The sequence below is a fragment of the Larimichthys crocea genome, chromosome IX (assembly GCF_000972845.2).
Source record: "Larimichthys crocea isolate SSNF chromosome IX, L_crocea_2.0, whole genome shotgun sequence".
Taxonomy (NCBI): domain Eukaryota; kingdom Metazoa; phylum Chordata; class Actinopteri; family Sciaenidae; genus Larimichthys; species Larimichthys crocea.
Genome location: NC_040019.1, coordinates 9365097 through 9385749, shown reverse-complemented (window position 1 = coordinate 9385749; position 20653 = coordinate 9365097). Strand labels below are relative to the sequence as shown.

The window sequence follows — 20653 nt, the reverse complement described above, 5'->3', positions numbered from 1 at the left end:
TTGTGTCCTACTTTTTTGTCTGTAATTTAATCATCTGTCCTAAGTGCAATTGTATCACTGTGCTATGATATACTGTATTACATTCTATTCATTTTTTTCTATATGTCATCCATATCCCAACCACCCCCTTAACTTTCCAGTCTGCCCCTTTATCTTCCTTTATCCAAGTACTACATCATTCATTAGTCATGGCTTCTAGCTGTAGAGCAACAGAAATAAGAGGATGTGACTATGTTGTATCTCTGCCTCAAGCTTTTCTCACCACAGAGAATCCAGTCGGATTACATCTGTCCACTTACCTACACCTTTAGGGCAGATTTTCGCTGTCAAATCAAAACTGTTTCTTAGAGCAAACGGTAGTTTTCATACACTATTCTCAAATACTCTACCCAACATACTGCCACCCACAAAAGTAAACACCACCATAGCACAAAAAAATCCACTTTCTCAAGTAAAAGGCTGGAAGGCTTAACCACACAGCACCACTTCAGTTATATAACAGCTCACAAAGGCTAATCAAGGTAACATATACAGTATAATTTCATGCAAACTTTCCAGACAGAGATAATTCACATACTAAGACAGGAGGAACATGGATACAATTGAAAATGTAATTTACTAATCAAAACTTTTCTGTCCACGCTTGCATTTTAGGTTATTCTCCAAATGTTTGCTGTCCACATTTTAATGCCAAAACCTTTTTTTTTTCCTTCATTGTATTATAGTAAAATGCTGGTTGACAAACAATGCCATGATAATTTACCACCAGCATCTGGTAAGCCGTGCGGTTAATTAGGTAGATTTATTTGACAAACTCAGATGCTGTTGCATTTTGCTCAGTCTTAGTTCACTTCTGTTGCAACTTACTTTCTTTGTGGTCTTGTCTTGCTTTTTCTGTTGTCAGACTACTGGGCTAGTATAAAGTAAATAAATGCATAAGAGAGTTGGAGGTGGCAGAAAGTTGGTGTGTTTCTGTTTCCAGTAAATGGAAGTGCATTGGCTATGTTTTTGAAAGCTTCAGCACATAAAAATTATACATCAGCGTAACTTTCCCATCCTTACTGCAATGCAAGACTGGCATTTTCTAATTTATCTGCTTTGGACAGCCAAGACGCACAATATAAATAATGCTTTTGTCAAACTTTGAAAGCAGACACCTTCAGAATCATGATGAAACATGATTCCCAGATGCACGATGATATAGTCCAATAGTATTTACTGAGATAAGATGGACAAGTGCCACTCCACTGGAAGCATGGCTAAATAATACAGACTTTTCAGTACATTGATATAATAGTAAATAGTTTGAAACTGTTGTGAGTCTATGAGCAATAGTTTAACAGGAATATGTTTCTAACTCCCAAGGTTAAATATTTCAGTTGAAATACAGAACCATGCTAAACATCACATCACTGTCTGCATATGTAAATGTGCATGAGGAGTGTGTTCCTCATCATCTTCACATCCTGGATTTTAGCCGCTGTTGTGAGCTGTGTGGTAAACAATAACCCATTATGGGTCCCCAACGGCAACCAAGGCTTGCCCTTGGTTTAACTCTGCTGCTTGTGGGGAAGAATTATATGTGCAGGGGAGCAGAGTACGGCACAGTCAGCACACCACTGCTTGCCACCACTACTGCCCCTCCGTCTAGACGTTAGAGCACGTCCATATGGAGATGGTTAAAAAGCTCATTAGCCGGCCTACTTGAAATACAGTTGCAGTGACGCTTGTCCATAAAAACACAAAGTAGAGTGGTATTAACCAGGTTGAAGCATCAAGCCCCCAGGACTGACAACAATTTGGCGCAGGCCTCAATTTCACCAAACGATGGCTCAAACTGCATGCTTTCCAAGAAAGAAATAAGGAAAGAAATTATTTCTTGGAAAAGATCTGAACCTTTTTGCTTGAGGTAGTCTGATCCATCTGGGTGAGGAAGAGTGGAAACATGTCTGGTAAGGTGAATGGGATATGGCCCATTGGAAGAAAAATGGCTTGGTCTTATTTAAAAAACTGAAAAATTTTATGAAGGGTGTGCAAAGACCAAATTCATGCAACAGCTTTTCCAAGTTTGTCACTACTGAATTCTTAGCATTACATTCACACGTTGAACTCATTGAACTAAGTCAAACCCCTCCTTCTTTTACTTGCAAGATGTTCCTCACATAAAATAAACGATATATTGTGTAGGCTTTCACGTTGTAAAATACACCCATAAAAATGATATTTATGGTATATCTGACCCCGTTTGACATTTGGAGCTGTAGATTAAAGCACCTTAAGCCCTTTCAACACCTACTGTACATTCACAAAGACTGGCATGATTTAGTCTAATTAGGGAACGTACTACCACGGGGGAAAATGTACTTAACTGTGCAAAAAAGAAAGTTTTGTTTCCATTAGATTTGCATGAAAAATTTAAACCTTTTAACCCACAATTTTTTATTTTTTTTTACATGAATGTAAGTAAAACATGACCACACGTATCCCAATCTTAATCAAACAATCAATATACATTAATTGTAGCTTTTATTAGTATTAATAAACATTTTTACATTAGCAACTGATCAAATGACTAAGTGCATCGTGAAAAATGTTGCTCAAACCTTTAGAGATGAACCTACCCCATCAGCACAACAGAGGTTTATAGGGTCTTTTTACGCATTGTTTTGGTTTTACAGCCTGCAAAAAAAGCTAATAAACTCACTATACGCTACCTTCCCGGTGCCAAATGACAGACCAGACAATGTTAGCAACTAGCTTGTGAACTTAGTGGGGCATTTAGCAACTAAAGAGCAAAATATTTCCCTCAGGAGTTAAAGTGGAGAGAAAAAGAGCTAAAAGGAGAGTGAATATTGAACTTACATTTCTTAGGCGAACACAACTGGACACCAAATGGACTGCTAATGTTGCACTGTTGTGTTTACAGCTTATCGCACTGCCCATGAATAACCACAAAATCAATTAATGTAGGTTTAAACAAATGTTTGTTTGTTGTATTTGTTTTTTAAACCAAAACCAAAAAGGCAGCATTTTTGTTTTTCGTAATTCATAATAACTTTTCTTTTTGAACGCTAAGACTAATGGCTTTATGTCCAATTTGGAGTTAAAGGTTGCAAGAATGATCATAAAAAGGGCATAAAGAATTCTTTCATTTCATATCCATCAATCAAAAAACGTCATAAAATTACTGCATACACTTGCACACTAACTACATAAGGTTGCACAGAGGTTGTTAAGGGATCAATCAAATTTGACAGTGGTGACCACAGAGCAGCAGCGACACTGTGAAGCACTAAGGAGAGAAAACCTCAAACATTACCGATGAAAGATATAGATAACTACCGCCATAGTTTAACTGGTTTCAAACTGGAGGTAATGCTGATGTGGGGCTTGAGACAGCACAATTTCTTTGATAGTGTGAAGGTCAGGAGGTCTCCACATCATACACATCACATTGACGATTAGTAACAAACAAAAAGGGAATCATCACAGAGACCAGTGAATGTCCCTGTGTTTTGCTGTTCAGTCTGAAATTTTAAATACAAGAAATAAATCTGAATATTTACTATACGCTACTGACCTGTAGATGCAAGAATGACTAAGGCTAACTTAACAGCTGTCAAAAAAAAATGGACAAGCCCTACACAAGTACAACAAAGTCAACATTCTCTCAAGTATCCTTTTGACTACATATCAAAGCTTCACATCTATTAAAGTTGACCTTTTATTAATACAACTGAGCCTCGTTGCTCAACGTCTCTGAGGTTATGTGTTTCATTGGCAGGGCATGTTTACACTGAACAATAAAAGAAAAACTACGTGACAAATACTCATAAAGCATCAGAGTCATCGAGTGGCGCCAGTGTCACAGCTCTGTGGTATATATGCGTATGAGTGTGCACACTTGCACACCAGTATTTATACGTATGACTGCATTTAAGTAGATTGCACATGGTCGGCGGAGGTGTGTTTTACCTGTGAGCACGAATGGAAATAGCCTGGGTTTAAGCCAGCATACTTTATGGTAGTGAGCAGGCGTGCCTTAATCAATATGGAAAAAAAGTGAATTCTCTGTGTAAAGGTAGAAATGTCTCCCAGTATTCAAAGAGGTGCAGTCCTTAGGCAACTATAACTAAGAGAAGAATGTATAGAATGTGGTTGGTACACAACGTTAACAAAACGTAGTTACCTTTGTAAAGAACACGTATATATCTGTATTATTCTGTTTGGGAGTGTCGGAAATAATCGAAGTGGTTTGTGGAATACGTAAACAACGTTGGGGTTTCTGTACACACAGTGTGTTGTGTAAGATGTAATGTATATTTTACTCTGGCTGGGAAAGAAAACATAATGCGTTTAGTGAGATGGTGAAGTCAGTAAGCAGAAAAACACATGCTGCAGCATAAGTAAACAATGCCTAATGCTACATTGAAATGAGCAAACAATGGGCACGTGCTGATTTGCAGTCAACAATGCAATGCCGCACCTTAATGTGTCTGGGCCAAACAATGCAAAAGCCGATTATGCAAATTGGGGTTATCGAGGGCATTGCAATGTAACAATGGCATCAACTTGATTGAGCTGAGCTGTGCGTGTGTGTACACTACCCGTCCCCTTGGGTTTCTTTTTTCCCTACAGATGCCCTTCCCAAAAACCCCCTATGCTATGGTCTCTGTTCTGAGGCCTCATTATAGGCGCTGCTGTCAATCAGAAGGTCAAGGGTCATGGCAGAGGATCATCTTGATCAATACCCCCCGGCCTGATCAATCAATTTGTCTTTTTTGCTTCCACCAATGAGATGCCAGCTTCCATCAAAACAAAGGAGTGAGAGGAAAAAGAACGCCAGAGAGAATCAGGAGGAGTAGGAAAAGGGAGAATGTAAACAAGCCCGCCTCGGTGAACAGACCCCAGAAGCTTCTTTTTTTTTCTCAGTTTAGAAGGACATTAATGAGTGGTGTGCGTCATCACAATGCACCTGTAATGCCCTTGGGTCCTTCTGTGTTTGCTCCAGATCAGAGACACCTTGGAGGAGATTTTGATCCCTGGCTGCATAGTGATCAGTTCCTTATGGCAATAACACACACAGACACACACTGATCATCTTTGCCTTATCTAGTGATTGCAATAATTTTTAAAGAAAGTTAATATTTGTAGGAGAACACATTCATCTAAAAACCTTATGTTGGAAAAAAAAACTGCTTTTTGCAAAATAACTCAAACAATTAGCGTTACGATTACAAAAGCATACGTCCATTCATTATAAATCACCTCATTTCATATATCCAAATCACCAGACACAGACGGCCTCTCCTCATTTCCTTTTAGCAGTTGCAGAGTTAAGAAAATTGAAATGATCCATTAGCTTTGATTATCAAACAGGCTTAATAAATGGGTCATTTTTCAGTATCCTCTCAAATTAAAATTGCCCAGTGTGTATTTTCAATTCAGTGTCTGCTTCAGTGCCAAGGAATTATTCTCCCCAAGGAATCATTCCAGCCACCAAGTAGTTACAAATCATGGAAATGAGATGATGGAATATAGAATAGAAAGGCACTCAATGCTAAATCATTAAAAATGTACTTTCTTTACCTCAGCTCCAAAGCGACGCCTCACATGACATTAGTTGGCGGAGAGCCAAGCATGAAGAGTGAGCTGGCCTATGCTATTCTGTGGTAGAAGATAATTCTTTTAAAACTAAGGGCAATATCCTAACAACACAGTCATGACATGCAGCAGTAAAACAGATTTAAAAGGTTTGTAATACAATTTGAATGCTTTAAAATCAGACAGAACAGTATACTTAAGTGATGACACTTGGACTGCCAGAAGGAGAAAGTCACTCACAAAACTTCTTGAACCTCATTACTGTCTTACCTTAAGATCATAAATGCATTCATTATTGTGAGAAAACAGTAAATTGCCATCGCCATCACCTGGCGCCACAAAACAAAAAAAGACAACAAAAGAAAAAAAAAAACTAAAAAAGAATAACATCATCTTTAACAAACAGAAAACTCTTGATGTGCTCTATTTGTGCATTCCTCTTTTGTTCATTCTCCTGTTTTGTTTTTAAATACAGAGAAGTGACACGGGCATGAATCATCATATCATGAATCATAAAATCCTGCGAGTTGAAACAATGCAGGCTTTAAAGGAATAGGAAATTCTATTTGCTTTTTTTGCTGAGAGTTAGATGAGGAGATTCATACTACTATCAATTTTCTATGCCAAAAATGTTGGATCTAGGAGACAGTTAGCTTAGCCTGAGAGGACAAGACTGGGAGGCAGGAAGAAACAGCCTAGCTCTGTCCCAAAGTTAAAAAAGAAAAAAAATCTCCCATATATATATATATATACTCTTATGTACTATAGTACATAACCACCTTTTCAGAAGTGATGGTGGTATATATATATATATACTCTTATGTACTATTGAGTTCAAACTCAGTACTTTGAAAACATGACCAATGTTGGTGGTTGGTGTTACTATATTCTTTAATTGTCCAGTGTGTATATTTTTGTAGTATCTAGTTGTGAAGTTGTAAACTGAAACCAACTGAGTACCACTCGCCTCACCATCCCCATCCAAGTGTATAAGAGAAACAATGGTGGCCATGAATAGCAAAACGCCCTATCTATAGCCAGTGTAATTGTTTGCCTGCTGGGCTATGGTAGAAATATGGAAGTTTAACATGGTGGACTCAACAACAACAATTCTTATTTTCAGGTGATTATACACTATGAGTATGATTATGATATAATTGTTTCATATTCTGCCCAAAATCCTACACACTGGTCCTTTAAAAACATTTTTTAAATGATACTTATATGCAGTGGGGGACAGGTTCCTGAAATAGGGAGGAGAGAAAGGAAATGAAAGAACAAACAGGTCATGAACTGGATTTAAATTCACTATGTCACATGTACATGGTATATGTTTAAGCTTAGTGAGCTGTCAACACAGCCCAAATGACTGTGTCTAACAATTCATTTGCAGGGAAAGAAGTTTGAAAGGTGCAGCAAAAGGTGAACTGATTGAGGAGCTGAAAACTGTGCAGACACTACAGAGGAGGGACAAAACAAGGGAGCGAGAAAAAAAAAACTGCAACAGAAGGAACAGATCGTATAATAAGCCAAGACAGAGGAGTTGATTACTTTCAACTTCTGACATTTTGTAATAATTCCCAGCCAAATAACACAATTTTATTGGTATGTGCAATGTTACTTGTCAAGCCTTAGGTTCTCTTGGTGCAAATTAACTGTACAATACAGAAATTATGTCAATGAAAAACATACTTAACAAAAGGCAGAGTCATGTCGGGAACATAACCACTGATATGCCCTGGCAATAACAATGGTTGTAAAGACCAGCGTCAGCAATCCTGTATATGGCAGTTTAACAAAAGGGCAATTACGTCTTTGCACAAAACAAATAGGCCTGTTTCACTAAACCCCAGAATATACGGGCTTCATTCTGAGGGTCTAAAATTCAGGTTAGATATTTGTGCTCCTCTTGTCATTGACTTCAGCTGTTCAATGGCATAGTGAGGCTGGATGTGCTCCCCAGATCATGACGATGATTAATAAATAACAACGGTGAGATCAGGGGGACATCACTGAAGGGCTATTTATATCCACAGAGCAAATTTAACCTTGACCTCCTTTTTCACAGTGACCACACTTGCCTTTCTCAAGCCAAGAGTCAAACATCATATTTTCACACTTAGGCATCATCTCATAACTCTGACTTAGACATGAAATATTCAAATGCTGCTCTGACTACTGTAATAGGCAGTGAAATTCCTCATCACAAGCCTCACAGACTGTGTGCTCTTTGTTCCAGGGAGGATGTTGCCACCACCTGTGTGCTGGTGTGTACTAGAAGTGCAAAAACACCTGGACAATCACTGTGTGTCACTGAGAGCATCATACATCATATTGTATCATATGTGGCTTTGGGCAAAATCCAGCAACTCTGAGAGGTACATGAGAAGCCACTAACTCAATCTTTCTGGCCTACTGTGGGAAAAGACTCGAGTCCGTGTATGATGTGCGTGCATGTGTATGTATGCGCAGGTGTGCAGAGGGAACAGAGCAGGCAGGCGAACAGACAGGCAAACCGGGTACTTGTGAGGTCAGGGGCTAGGTGGAGTGTTAGCGGGAACGACACCTGACAGCAACTGGGTGGATGCGCCCTGGCAGTTCTGTACATTCATGTCACTACTGATAAAAGTCAGCACCTGCTGAGCAGGAGAAACTACCGTTCCTGCGCCACCGGGTCCTCCATACAGGACAGGGAGAGGAGGATGAGAACACTTCCTTCCTTCCCTGTCCCTCCAGTGCTCACTGAGCAGACAAGTCGGGACAGCTGTGATGGACATTGGTTGGGCAAGGGTGAAGGTGCCAACCTTGTCAGTGCCAGAGGTAGGAGCAAAGCATCGCCTGATTTGGGCTTGGAAAGTGAAACCTGGATGCCTCTCTTTTGGTTGTGTAACAGCCAAGGGCAAAGGGAAGTCCACAGAAGTTTCTCTGTTACTGTAAATGTAGCTGGACGGCTACAAGTGTCTTACTGAGTGAAGCAAAACAACCAGCTTCAGGGGCTGAATCTTTTTTAATGTGTCAGCATGAAAGAGCTAACAAACATAAGCACTGACCAGAAAAAAAGAGAACTGTTTTAAGTGTAGTAGCGCAGAGAGTGAACATGAAGGGGGGTCAAGTGTACAGTAGGTACAGTGCTGCATTCATGGCTATCAACCTGACTGTGTGTTTTTTTAGTTGTTGTGTTTATATGGTTTCGTGTTGTCGGGGGATTTCTTCAGGTGCTCTGGCTTGCTCTCACTTTCCAAATTTTGGATTATTGCATGAGCATTTGGCAGTCTCTGTCTCAACAGCATGTCAGTGTTTCCAGTTATCAAAAGCTAATATATGATTTTTGTTCTCAAATCTATGTGAACTTCTGAGACCTTAGTTTGTAGTGTTGTTATAATGGACTGCATTGTATTGTGATGCTTTTATTCTTGATTCTGTAACCAATAAAAAGCCAGATACTGCCACCTAGTGTTCACAAACTGGTACACAAAGGAAACCCCTTTATATCCAGCTGCTGCTGCATTTATTTATCACACTCCCAGTGCAGTCGAAGCCCAAATTTATCATTTTAGAATTTGAACATATTTTCTGCTTCTGTGACTTCTGTGTGGATGTATGCCGATTGTACAACAGTCCCACATACACGTCCTTACATACAAAGAGCTGATGTGCGACTTTCCCCTAACCCAGAATGAAATGGAAACGATTGTTTTCCACTCCTTTTTGCTTCTCATTAGGGTCCGCTCACAAACACTTGGTGCTGTAAGCAAAAAACAAACTTAGCATGTCACTGTAGTAATGACTTGTGGAAGAACGTCACCTTCAGCAGTGGGGTGTGGAGGAAGGGAGGAGGTTGTATTGTATGCGTGTGTGTGTGTGTGGTGGATGTGGGGGGGGGACTTGGACTGCATGTGCTGCAAATTAGGCTTTTGGTAGGCAGCCCTTGTGCCGGGAGCAGCCAAGGAGACAAGGGTGTGGGTGTTTCTGCATGGCTGCAGACTGCCGCACCTTGGGGGCTGACTGACCCGGGTGCAAACGGAGGGAGAAAGACAGCAGGCTGAGATGAACACTTGCTCGCTCTTTCCCTTCTTTCTGTCTCACTGCCTTGCTCTTTTGCCCTATTCATAACCCCTGGGGAACCCTTGCACGCACCTCTAAGCAGCCTCTGTATATTCACTCCCCATGTGCAAGTCTTCAATCGCTCTGCCCTTATATAGGGCCTCTTTCCCCTCTACATGTGTTTGAGGCCCTCCATCTCTCCCTCTCAGCCACTGTGGAAAGCTCTGCTTCATTTCTCTCTGGGTGGGAGTCCTCATTCACACTGAAAATAAGCAACCAGGCTCATTTTTACAGGAAGATTGTCAAATATTTTCTCAGGTTCTCTTGATTCATAAATACAGAAGCAGATTCTCTAAACATTTTACATCACCCCTTGACTGAAAAAGAAACTTCTTTCACTGTAAATGCGGGCAAAGGGAGTTTAAAGCTATTTAGGTTCAAGTCTAACCATTAAAAACACACGTCTACGGGAATAAAACTGGATTTAAGGCATTAAAATACTTTCCAGGTCCCTCACCATCCTCCCTCTATCAACACGCACATACATACATAAAGCTATCATTCCTATATATACACCACAGTTTGACAGATTTGGAGTTTATTCACACATCACATACTACAGTGGGTAATGTATTCAAGAAACATTGAACAGCGCTGCCACATATGACACAGGAAAAAAAAAGAAGAAGAAAAAAAGACACTGAACCCTTTCTTTGCCATTATATAAAAATAGTGTTGCTACAAAAGTATAAATTAGGCTTACTAATAAGACAACTCAGATTGGAAGCTACACAGGAATCTGCTGCCAAAGTGCAATAAAAAAGAATAGAATCAAACACATTTTTTTGCATTTTAGCAGAGTATAAAAGGAAGTAATGCCTGTAAAATAGGATGAAAGCAACACTAAATTCTTAACCTGAATTGATAATACCGACTATAATCCATAGTTAAACAGAACAGATCTCCATGTTAGCATTCTTATACCATATTTGTACAATTATTATCTGAATAAGTTAAAATCCTGAAACAAAATAAAACTTACAGCTGATTTCAATTTTCTAATAACAGTATCTAAGTTGAGTTTTCTATTATATCAAAACCTTTTGAAATGCTACTGTAGAAAATAGAGGTATAATGTTATTGGTGTTCCCTACTGTATCTCTGAAATGAAGGCTCCCCCTTGTGGCATAAAAACAGCAGTTCTCTTGTATTTACATAAAACATCCTCTGAAAATGGATGATGTCAACCCATAAACACCAACCTATGATCAGCATCGCTACTCTCACCTTGAAAAAGGTTCAAATTCATACCGGGTTGCTCATCTGACTCTTGATAAGAGTGTTTTAAGGTAACGTCTACTCAAACGCCAGTGTTTGTCATCAGATGCAAGTGAATCATGTTGGCTCTAACTTTATATATGAGTACTCTTATTAAAAGCATGCATATCTTAGATATAATTTTCATTTAATCAACAAAAGGAACGCTATTTCTAAGTAAAATCAAGTTGACATCATCACGTCAACAATGGCATTTTGTCCCAGAGCATATTCTATTTAAAATACTTATTTAAAAACTGTAAGAAAAATCCCTTCATCAGTTCAATCAAGGATCACTGCTAAAACCGCAAACCAATCTACAGTATTTTGACTAGATTTCTGACCAAAGCTAGATATTGTATGAACAGCTGATTTCCAATTTTTAAGTTACAATATTACCTTCTGAGTACTGAGGTAAAACATTGGATTGGTACTTAGAAAATTAAATTTAAAATATAATTTACAGCAATTTTCTGTTTTTACCAAAATATAAATGTATGACATAAATCAGTTTGAAAACAGCAGTATACATATTGATTTCAGGAATGAAAATTATCACGATGAAAAGAAAAATGTATGTCTTGGTTACACTGAATCAAGTCTCCAAGATATACAGAGGAAAAACAGATTGACTGTTCAGAGGTTTGATTGCCAAATCAACTCAAACATAATAATTCCTTTCAACAAAAAAATCAGACATTAAGAAACCATTATATTGTAACTTAACACCCCCTGAAAATGTAGTCATTGCTGACCTCCACTGGTTTAACTTCTCACCTGGCTGCCGTGATATACAGGTGTACTCCAAGACCCCATGACATCACTGCTGGGTGTGGTTACAGGTGCAACAGTGCACATTTCTGACCAGTGAAAACAGCCTTGAAAACCTTCAACCAGAGAGGGCGGCAAAACAGTGCTGGTGTTAAGTTACTCTTTAAAAAGGAGAGAAAAACATTTATGAAACACTGAAATCAAAAGCAGTAATTGGAGGTAAGGAGTCTGTTAAAAACATCTTCTGTAGTTGTGAAACAGTTTGCAATGCAGAGCCATTCACATTTGATTGACTGACAAGCATTTTTGACCTTTTATGCATTTCTGATACAAATATTTGAATCATATGAAAACTGACAACTGTATTCAGGTAGACTAAAAGTTTCTCATTCTAGAGAGAACCATGTTCTGTTCTTAGCTTTACACTAGACCATTCACTCAGATGCCCTATAATTTCCCATGTGCAGTGTACTGACTTCCTACTTCCTGTGTCCTTATAACCTAAACATAAACATAAAAAGGTACAGTCACATTAGCCTTACGTTAAAATTGCCACAGGGCTACAAGAGTGACTTTCCAAGTGAGGTCAAAATCGAACAAAAGGTGAACTCTAACCCGTGTCCACCATACACACTTCAGCTGAAATAAACAGGAGACTGAGTAAATGTGTGTTGGGCAGAAATGTAAGGTGACTGTACCTCTGGGGCTTAATGCTGAGAAACATGATAAAACACGAAAAAAATGTCTTTTGCTGTTGATAATGGGAATATATTTTCAGTTATCACTATTACTGTTTAATATTGGAATAAGGAGTAGATGATGCAGCCTCTGGCAAAAAAAAAACAACAACAAAAAAAAAAACACTGTTCTGGCCAAGCAGGTGGAGACATTCCCTGTTCATTTATGTGGAGCATTTAACTGTACTGCATGCTTTAGGATCCAAAATATTTATTTTAAGCTGCACCACAAATATTATGATAAACAAGAAAAGAGTTTTGTACCACAATATCTGTATTGATATATCTTCCTGCTCTGGTACTGCCTCCAATATAGACCTGCTAATGTGATTTTGTTAATCTACTACGGAGTCTTTTCAGTGTAAGTTTATACAGTGGATACTTGTGCTTGGGTGTGTTGTTGAAGTTGTTGTTAAAATAATTCCTGACTTGTTTTTATAAAACAAGAATTTACTACAAAAAGCATGCATGCTCGAGAAGTTCAACCTTTTGAAAACTTTGGAATAAAGCACTTGTCAAATACCAGGTCTACATTTGACCACTAGAGGACACTGTTTTCAACCATCAGCCAAAGTCCAATTAAGTTACATGAGTAAAAAAGGACCAAGGAAAAAAAAAAAAAAAAAAAACTACAAGCTTTAGAAAAGATGGTGAAAAGAAGGCCATTTAACAGCAATAAAAAGGCATGATGTTGGCTCTGACTGTAGGGTTTAATGTGGTCGCATGAAAGAGACTTAAGGCCCAAAAACAGAGATGACAAACTAGTACTTGACTAGTTAGTGCCAAATGCAACAAACACATTTACAGTATAACTTCCATTCATCCAAGTCATTTTAAGAGGTATCGGCTCAAGTAAATGTATACTAGAATCCATAAAAAAATAAATAACTTCATTAGTATGCATGTGTTGACTGAGTGAATGTACTGGCAGAGTTTGCTGCATCCTGAAAAAAAATTAAACCCTCAGTGATCCATTTTTTGTTTGCTTGTTGCAAATGGCACTAACTGTATTTGGGGTGGAACGTTTCACAAAAGTCACGGTTCAGTACATACCTCGGCATTGAGGTCACAGTTTGGTGTGTTTTTCGGTACAGTGAGGAAAAAAGTGGCGGTGCCTGCGTGGGTGCACTCATTCCTGAGAAAATCCCATTGATTTCACAAACAGAAAATAATTTACTATTAATAATAAACTGTAGGTGCGTCATGAGAACAGTCATATGTAGCAGATAAAGTTGGAAACTATGCCCGAGGATAAAGCTTATTGCCTTAAAAATGGAAAATTGTAGCTTACATAAGGAAGACGATGTTTATATTAGAATGAGGAAAGAATAAATAAAATAATAAGTTCCAATGAAGATACATATATGCATGTACACAGTGGGCCACCACACAAGGATTTATGCAATTATGAATTAAATCCTTGCCTACAAGCTTACCAAACTGATGGCTAAAAACATTACTGCTGTTTATCTGAGGGCAACTTATACTTGTAGGTATCTCTTTTTGCAGAGCTGACTGATGTAACGTTCCTGAATTACCAGCACTGCAAACTATCAATAAGCCAGACAAAATGGCCTCTACATGTCATTATTGTGTAGATACGGACATAAAAACTGAGTTGCAGCATCACAAATTAAAGGATTTACCTAATCCAACATTTAATTTCCTGTTGGTGTAATCAAGCTACAGTATAGTACAGTTACAGTTATAGTTTAATATGATGCTTTACTTTTTGTGCAAAAAACAAAACAAATATTTTTTGGGGGAAATCTCAACCAAAAGCCTGATTATTATTCAAGTTAGCTTCATGTTACTGGCCCTTCACTGCAAATCTAACCATTTGATTTGCATCTAGCAGCATAAGACCTCAACTTAATTTTAGAAAGAAAATAAATCATTAGATTCCTTTTTTTTTCCTTTTTCTTTTTTTTAACAATTTGTAACAAACAAAAAGGAAAGCATATTATCATGAATGTTTTATCGGCTGCTTTTTTTACCACTTTAAATAAAAATACATGCAGCACAGTGCATGCAAATGATCCACAGCTACATTTTTAGGCCAGTGAAGCAACCATCAGATTAGCTGCAATGATTTTGCTCTCAGTTGCCTGACCATCTCCCGTGGCTGAATATGTTAAAAATATATGTTTCAGTGACATGATAGTAAATCATGAACCTGGTTCACTTATTTGTCAGAGGTGCAATGGCAGTGAGGATTCACCACTTCAATTTCTTGTCATATACCAATGAAAATGATCTTTTTTTCTGTCGTACTGTACATGCTGCAGTACTGGCTGCTATACAGTATATCTCTATTGTTTTCAGAGGTCTATGACAGTAGTTTCAAGCAGTGAAAGCTGACTTTACCTGAAAATGTTGCCATCCAGTGAGAATAACAGCATTACAGCCTTTTAGCAGTTTAGTCATTAGGCTGGAGTAATTCAAATCACTGGCTGGGATAAGGACTGGAATTCATCCTGCTCATGTGCATCCTATACCGAGGGGGGCGTACCAAACAGGACAATCTTTTGAGAGTTACCGTTCCACCCCTACATTTTGTCCACAGTACTTTTCAACAGTCCCTTCTCCGTATAAAATATGTAATAAGCAGTATTGTTTTATGGGTGTTTGCAACCTGTACATTGTGAGTTTCCTGTAAATATCTGTCTTGAGAAGTATTTATGTCCATACACATTTAAGTTTACAGTTGGACTAAACCTACAGTATATAAATAATAGTCTTAAGTCATTGGTTGGAGGTGAAGGTTTGGTTGGTTAGGGTTGGTTGTGTTTCTCTCCTAGCCCATGTTGGAGCGAAGGAAAATGAGTTTGTTCATCTCTTCAACGGTTACCTGCTGCCTCCTCTTCATAGCCAAGCTCTGCTCGCACACAGTCACACACTCGCTGCGTATGCCCACAGCAGGCACAGCAAGGAGCCACAATGCAAGGCGAGCAAGCCTGGGAAACTTCTCGCCCACTGCTGAACTCCAGTACTGGAAAAGGTCAGGTGTGCCTTGGAGAAGAGGCTCAGCCAGGTACTGAAAAATCTCTTGTCTTATTTGGCTCTGACTCTCATCGTTACCAGACACTGCAGATGAGGAGCTCCCCCTTGAAGGGCCACCAGTGTTTCCCGCTCCCTCTATGCGGCTTATTTTAGGGGTTGGTGGGCCATCGGTGTCTCGTTCGTCACCACCTGAACTGCCGCCACCAGTCATACCTCCATCCCTGGATTCAGCAGCCATTTCGCAAGCACGAGAGATTATGTCTTCATGCTGGTACGCTGGCACTGAACGCAGCTTGAGCTGTGGGTCCAGAACCATGGCTACCTGGTGAGCTCGTTCAACCTAGAAACAGCAGAACATTTCAATGACTGTCGGTCTTTCCTAAAACCATGCATTCATCATGTATCAAGGCAAGGCAATACTTGTTTGGTACCAATTGTACCAACTGTCAAGTTGGTCAAAGCAACAAATGTCTGGTATAATCTGTACTGTATAATCTGATTACAAATGACTAAAATAGTTGGTCTAAACATTTCTAGTTTTAGACTTTAGGCAAAGTTCTTGTACAGCTGCTTTGGTAACAAAACCAAAACTCATTGTATCAGCACCAGAATTGGTAGATTACTAATTTAAGAGGAATCTTACAACTTTGACAACAAATATTTAGTACCTTGAAATTTTCTTTAAGTGCTTCCAGGAAGTAGTGGCAGAGTTTGCTAGCCGTGCCGGTTCCAGCCTCTCCAGCTTTGGACGTGAAAAACTTCTCCAAGCGTAGGTAGACGGGCAGCACCTGCTGTAAAGTTGGTCTCCTCTGACTGCTCAGCTCGAGAGCTGCCAGGCGCAGAGGGGCCAGCAGACAAGCCAATGTCCCTAGCAGATGCTTGTTGAGACCCTGGAGGACTGGAGCCGTGGACTTACTGCGTCCATAAGCCTCACAAATCTGTTCAAAGTGGGCATGGACCTGCAGAAGAGCTTCGGCCATACGATCCCAGCAAGGAGGGGTGGGGCACTGTGCAGGGATGCCCTGTGTACCTTCCTCTGTTGTGCTTGCAGATGTGTTGGTGCACTGGTCCTCACGAAGGGCCAGCGTGGAGGAGGAGGCGATATCTCGGCACGTTGAGAGAAGCTCAGCCAACTCATGAAGACCTCGGGCCTGGAGGCTACGTTTCCCCAGCACAGCCTGGACAACTGCACCGAGTGAACACCCTGCGCATCGCAAGCATATCCTGCCCCGGCCGCCACCACCAAGTGGTGATCCCGCAAATCCTGCTGCCCAAACTCTTGGCTCCGAGACATACACAGTGCGAATGTCTGACATCACAAACTCAGACAGCACATTCTGCACCCAGTGGTGAACCTGTTCAGGCCCTTCCCTCAGCTCAGCCTCCCTCACACCAAGCACGTAGCGCTTCAGTCTCGAGCCCTCAACCTGGTAGGCTGTTAGAACATAGCAAGCATCTGGGCCTGCTGTCTGGGAGTGGCAGGTAACAGCAATGCCAAGTGAAGCATTGGAACCTAGAGCACATGTGACTTTGACTTTGACTTGGTTGTACATGCGGGGCAGCTGACGCAGTGCCAAGGCACTCATGTTGCCAAATGCATCACGGGTGGAGTAGGCACCATGACGAGCACCCGTATCCACTAGGGTTTGTGCCAACTTCAGGAAGTCCTTGCTATTGAGCACGTTAAGCATGCTCAGATCTGAGCACATTACCCGTAAGAGACGCTCAGCCACCTGCTGTCGCTCCTTCTCAGGTAGTCCGTTATTTTCTGCCAGCATAGACAGCAGATTGATGGGTAGGAAGGCAGAGCAAAATATGAAGATAATTAGTGTAAATGTTTGATTTTACATATTGTTAGTAAATTTTCCATTTCAAAGACTATAAGGGTATACAAATTTCATAGCCCTTTAAATACAGTAACTCCAACAGTGTGAAATGAAGTTAATGACAGTACTTACGGCTGAGGGTGTGGTTTCTCTGGGAGATATTTTGAGGCTGAATTTGTAGTTTAACTGAGGAATGGGCCTGGACCTGGACCTGGGCCTGGGCCTGGGCCTGGGCCTGAGCCTGAGCCTGAGCCTGAGCCTGAGCACCTCTCCACAACTGCTCTTGAGGACCGGAGGTTGAGGTGGTTTTGGGAGAGTCCCCTTTGGTGTGGTTCTCATTGTCGGCTGAGGAGATACAGAGATGGCACATCAGGCAGAAGCAACAATACTGCAGGTTTTTGATGGGAAGTTTGTATGGTAAGTGATTCCAGTGGAGAAAAAGGTAAATAATAAACATATGACACAAAATCAAACAAACAAAACAACCAGCAAAGGAAAAGAGAAAAATACATGGCCTCCCTCAGTCTTTCATTAACAAAATGTTCCTTCAAAATGATCTGAAAAATAATTCAGCCACATATCTTGCAGGGTGTGTCATTAAATGAAGTCAGTCTCACAGGAAACGCCAAACTGCAAAGTGTATGATAAATTACTAGTGTAAATAATTTTTTTTCATAGGTAAAGCCTGGATAATATTATTTTAAGACTGTCCAGATAATAACTATGATTCTAACTGCATGCAATGACAGATAACATGATTCATGCAGCAGAGGGTAAACAAACTGCACTTAAGTCATTTATCAAGAAGAAATACCAAACATTAGGTAGCTCAACTCAGGGTTATTTGCTTGCTATCCTTGTTTTCATACCATTGAAAATTTATATTTTTGTTGACAAGACTACATAATTTTATACTTCTAATTTTAGAGTTTCACTTGTGGTTGCTTGAGATTCTAATTGGACTTTATTTCTAACTTTTTACACACTAAATAATTCATTACTTGATAAACATAAAAATCATATGCAGCAGTCTCAGAACCAGATCTGCAACAACCCTCAATACAACAATAAATTCCATGGGATTCATCTTGTGTGGAAGAATTTAACGGCTACCCGTCAATAAACAATTAAAAATGATGTGTGATCTGACTTTCACATGCACTGGAGCCACTGAGGGTGTGTTCATATTCTCTATTTGTTTCCCTGTTGAGCTTAACATGCATTTGTAGTCGTGGACTCACCAGCGTGGGACTGCATGTGCTCCAGCAGGTTGTTGTAGAACTGGAACTGGATGCCACAGGCACCACAAGTGTAGGGTTCTAAAAAATCACAAGGCCCAGAAGAGTGTTGACTCTTATTCAGAGGACAAAATGAATACACTGCATCTGTCCATATGCTAGCCTCTATTTGTCCTGATCAGCTGCTTTGAAAATCAGTTCAACCAAGATGGCATTTGAGATTTTTAGTAAGTAACATTTCTGAAAAACTGTGAAGTTACTGTGTTACTTTGCAAATAATTAAAGCGATCTTTAAAAAGTTGTATGTTGGGGCGTCCTGCTGGGGTTTAATGAGCTGACCATGTAATCATGTAAGCACAATGTCCCTGGTTTGAATCTGGCTGAAGGCTTTGCTTTTTATTCATTCTATCCTAACTAATAAAACAACAAAACATAAACAAATTGATGTTGACATCTTTAAATAAAAACATACAAAAATTTGTAACAATTCCAACAATTCTTGTTTTTCAAAAGAAAACTTTAGTCAACTTAGTTATCAGTCAATACAACACACTACTTTATCTGAACACAATGCAGATGTACAATAGGACTGATGTTAACAATCCCGTTCAAACATTGCCTAGTGATAATGAAGCTAAATGCAGAGAATCTGGATAATCACAATGGATTACAGAGAAGCTATATACACCAAACAATGACGGATTAACACAAACTGAAGCACAACAGAAAAAAAAAAAGAAATAGGAAAGGGGCAGCATGCATATTTTCTGTTCTGAGCAGGAAGGTGGGGCTGCACTTACTCTGGGTTGTAGAGAAGGAGGTGGCCACCAGAGGGCTCGGAGTTCCTGTGTGCAAGAGGATAGAGAGGGAGTTAAATCTACAGACACAGAGTGGGCCATTTTTCCGTCCGTCGTCAACATGGTTTCATTTTATTTTTTTGTTTTTAAGACAAGCATGATTTGCAATCAAAGAAATTTACTGTATATTTCAATGATTTGGTACCAAACCTTATGAGACCTCACACAAATGTTCATCAGTCACTGTATACACTCAATTGAAATACTGTATTTATTACAGGCACATATTGATTGATTCCACCACCAGGCAAACAAACAAGTTCCCCAAAACCACAAGAAGTCTCAATCCTCATATCAACACATGCACCTACTACACACACTGATCAATAGACAATAGAACCACACCCGTAAAGAAAAGGTATTATACTGCCCCTACTGTATTTATGTTATGGTCACTTTAACTTAAACTCTACATTTACTGGGAACACGCTAAAAGTGTGATCTATTAAAGTCTGAAAAAGTTCTTGGATGCCACAAGGGCTGGTTTGAGCCTGATCAACACGGCAGAGTTCCCCGTTTCAAAATGATTGCTGGGTAGGAGATGTCATAAGTTGTAACAGTTATCATGACAGACTCACAGTACCTCTGTTGTCCATGGAAAACTACTGAAAGTGGAAAAGCCATCCACAGAGAGGAGCACACATCAAGTGAAGCACTGACAGCTTTAACTTAAAGCCCCTGGAAACTTTGGTTTCAAATCTCAAGTCTTAAATCTTCTTCATAACATGAAATATTCATTCTGAAAAATATTAACTTCCTTGGGTATAATTTGTCTGGGTGGGTGTGGTTGCATTAAGTTGAATTGACAAGAGAAGCAGACAAACGTCACACAGTCATCAGATTTGATACAAATGTTGCTGATTGGGGCACAGAGATATATGACGTCACCTTTTTCCAACTTAGTCCAAACTGCTTTAAACAAGTAAAGCACAGACAAAAACAGCACAGGCAAATAACTGTCATCAGTCTTTTGTAACTTTTGCAGACAATTTTGTGTTCATGTAGGACGGCATTGTTCACAGTGCGTGGCTGATTATAAAAATATGTTTTGAGGGCCTTTAATTACAAGTCTATTTTTGGGTGACTGCCATGGTATGGCAGCTGTTCCCAGAGCCAAAGATGATCCAACACAGTATTTATCAAGGTGTCCATTTTCATGGTTTGAGTGTGGAGTTGAATAATAACAACAGAGCTCTTGGACTTGAGTTTTATATAGTAACAATTGATGCGAGGTAGGTCACATAAACCTCTTTACA

The 20653-nt window shown here is 39.6% G+C and overlaps 1 protein-coding gene across 5 annotated transcripts in view; it reads right to left on the bottom strand.

The window, feature by feature from the left end:
- Positions 1-10229: 10229 nt before the first annotated feature.
- Positions 10230-20653, bottom strand: part of znf618 (zinc finger protein 618) — a 39852-nt gene continuing 29428 nt past the window's right edge. For 4 of the 5 annotated variants that reach the window (XM_019274102.2, XM_019274105.2, XM_019274101.2 and 1 more), the window contains 5 exons: positions 19341-19385; positions 18544-18621; positions 17435-17647; positions 16145-17244; positions 10230-15816 (listed from right to left, as the gene is read on the bottom strand). In XM_019274102.2, coding sequence (XP_019129647.2) covers positions 15271-15816; positions 16145-17244; positions 17435-17647; positions 18544-18621; positions 19341-19385 — 1982 coding nt within the window. In that variant the 3' untranslated portion in view covers positions 10230-15270. The remainder of the gene's footprint in view (positions 15817-16144; positions 17245-17434; positions 17648-18543; positions 18622-19340; positions 19386-20653) is intronic. The other variant, XM_019274103.2, reaches the window with a different exon arrangement.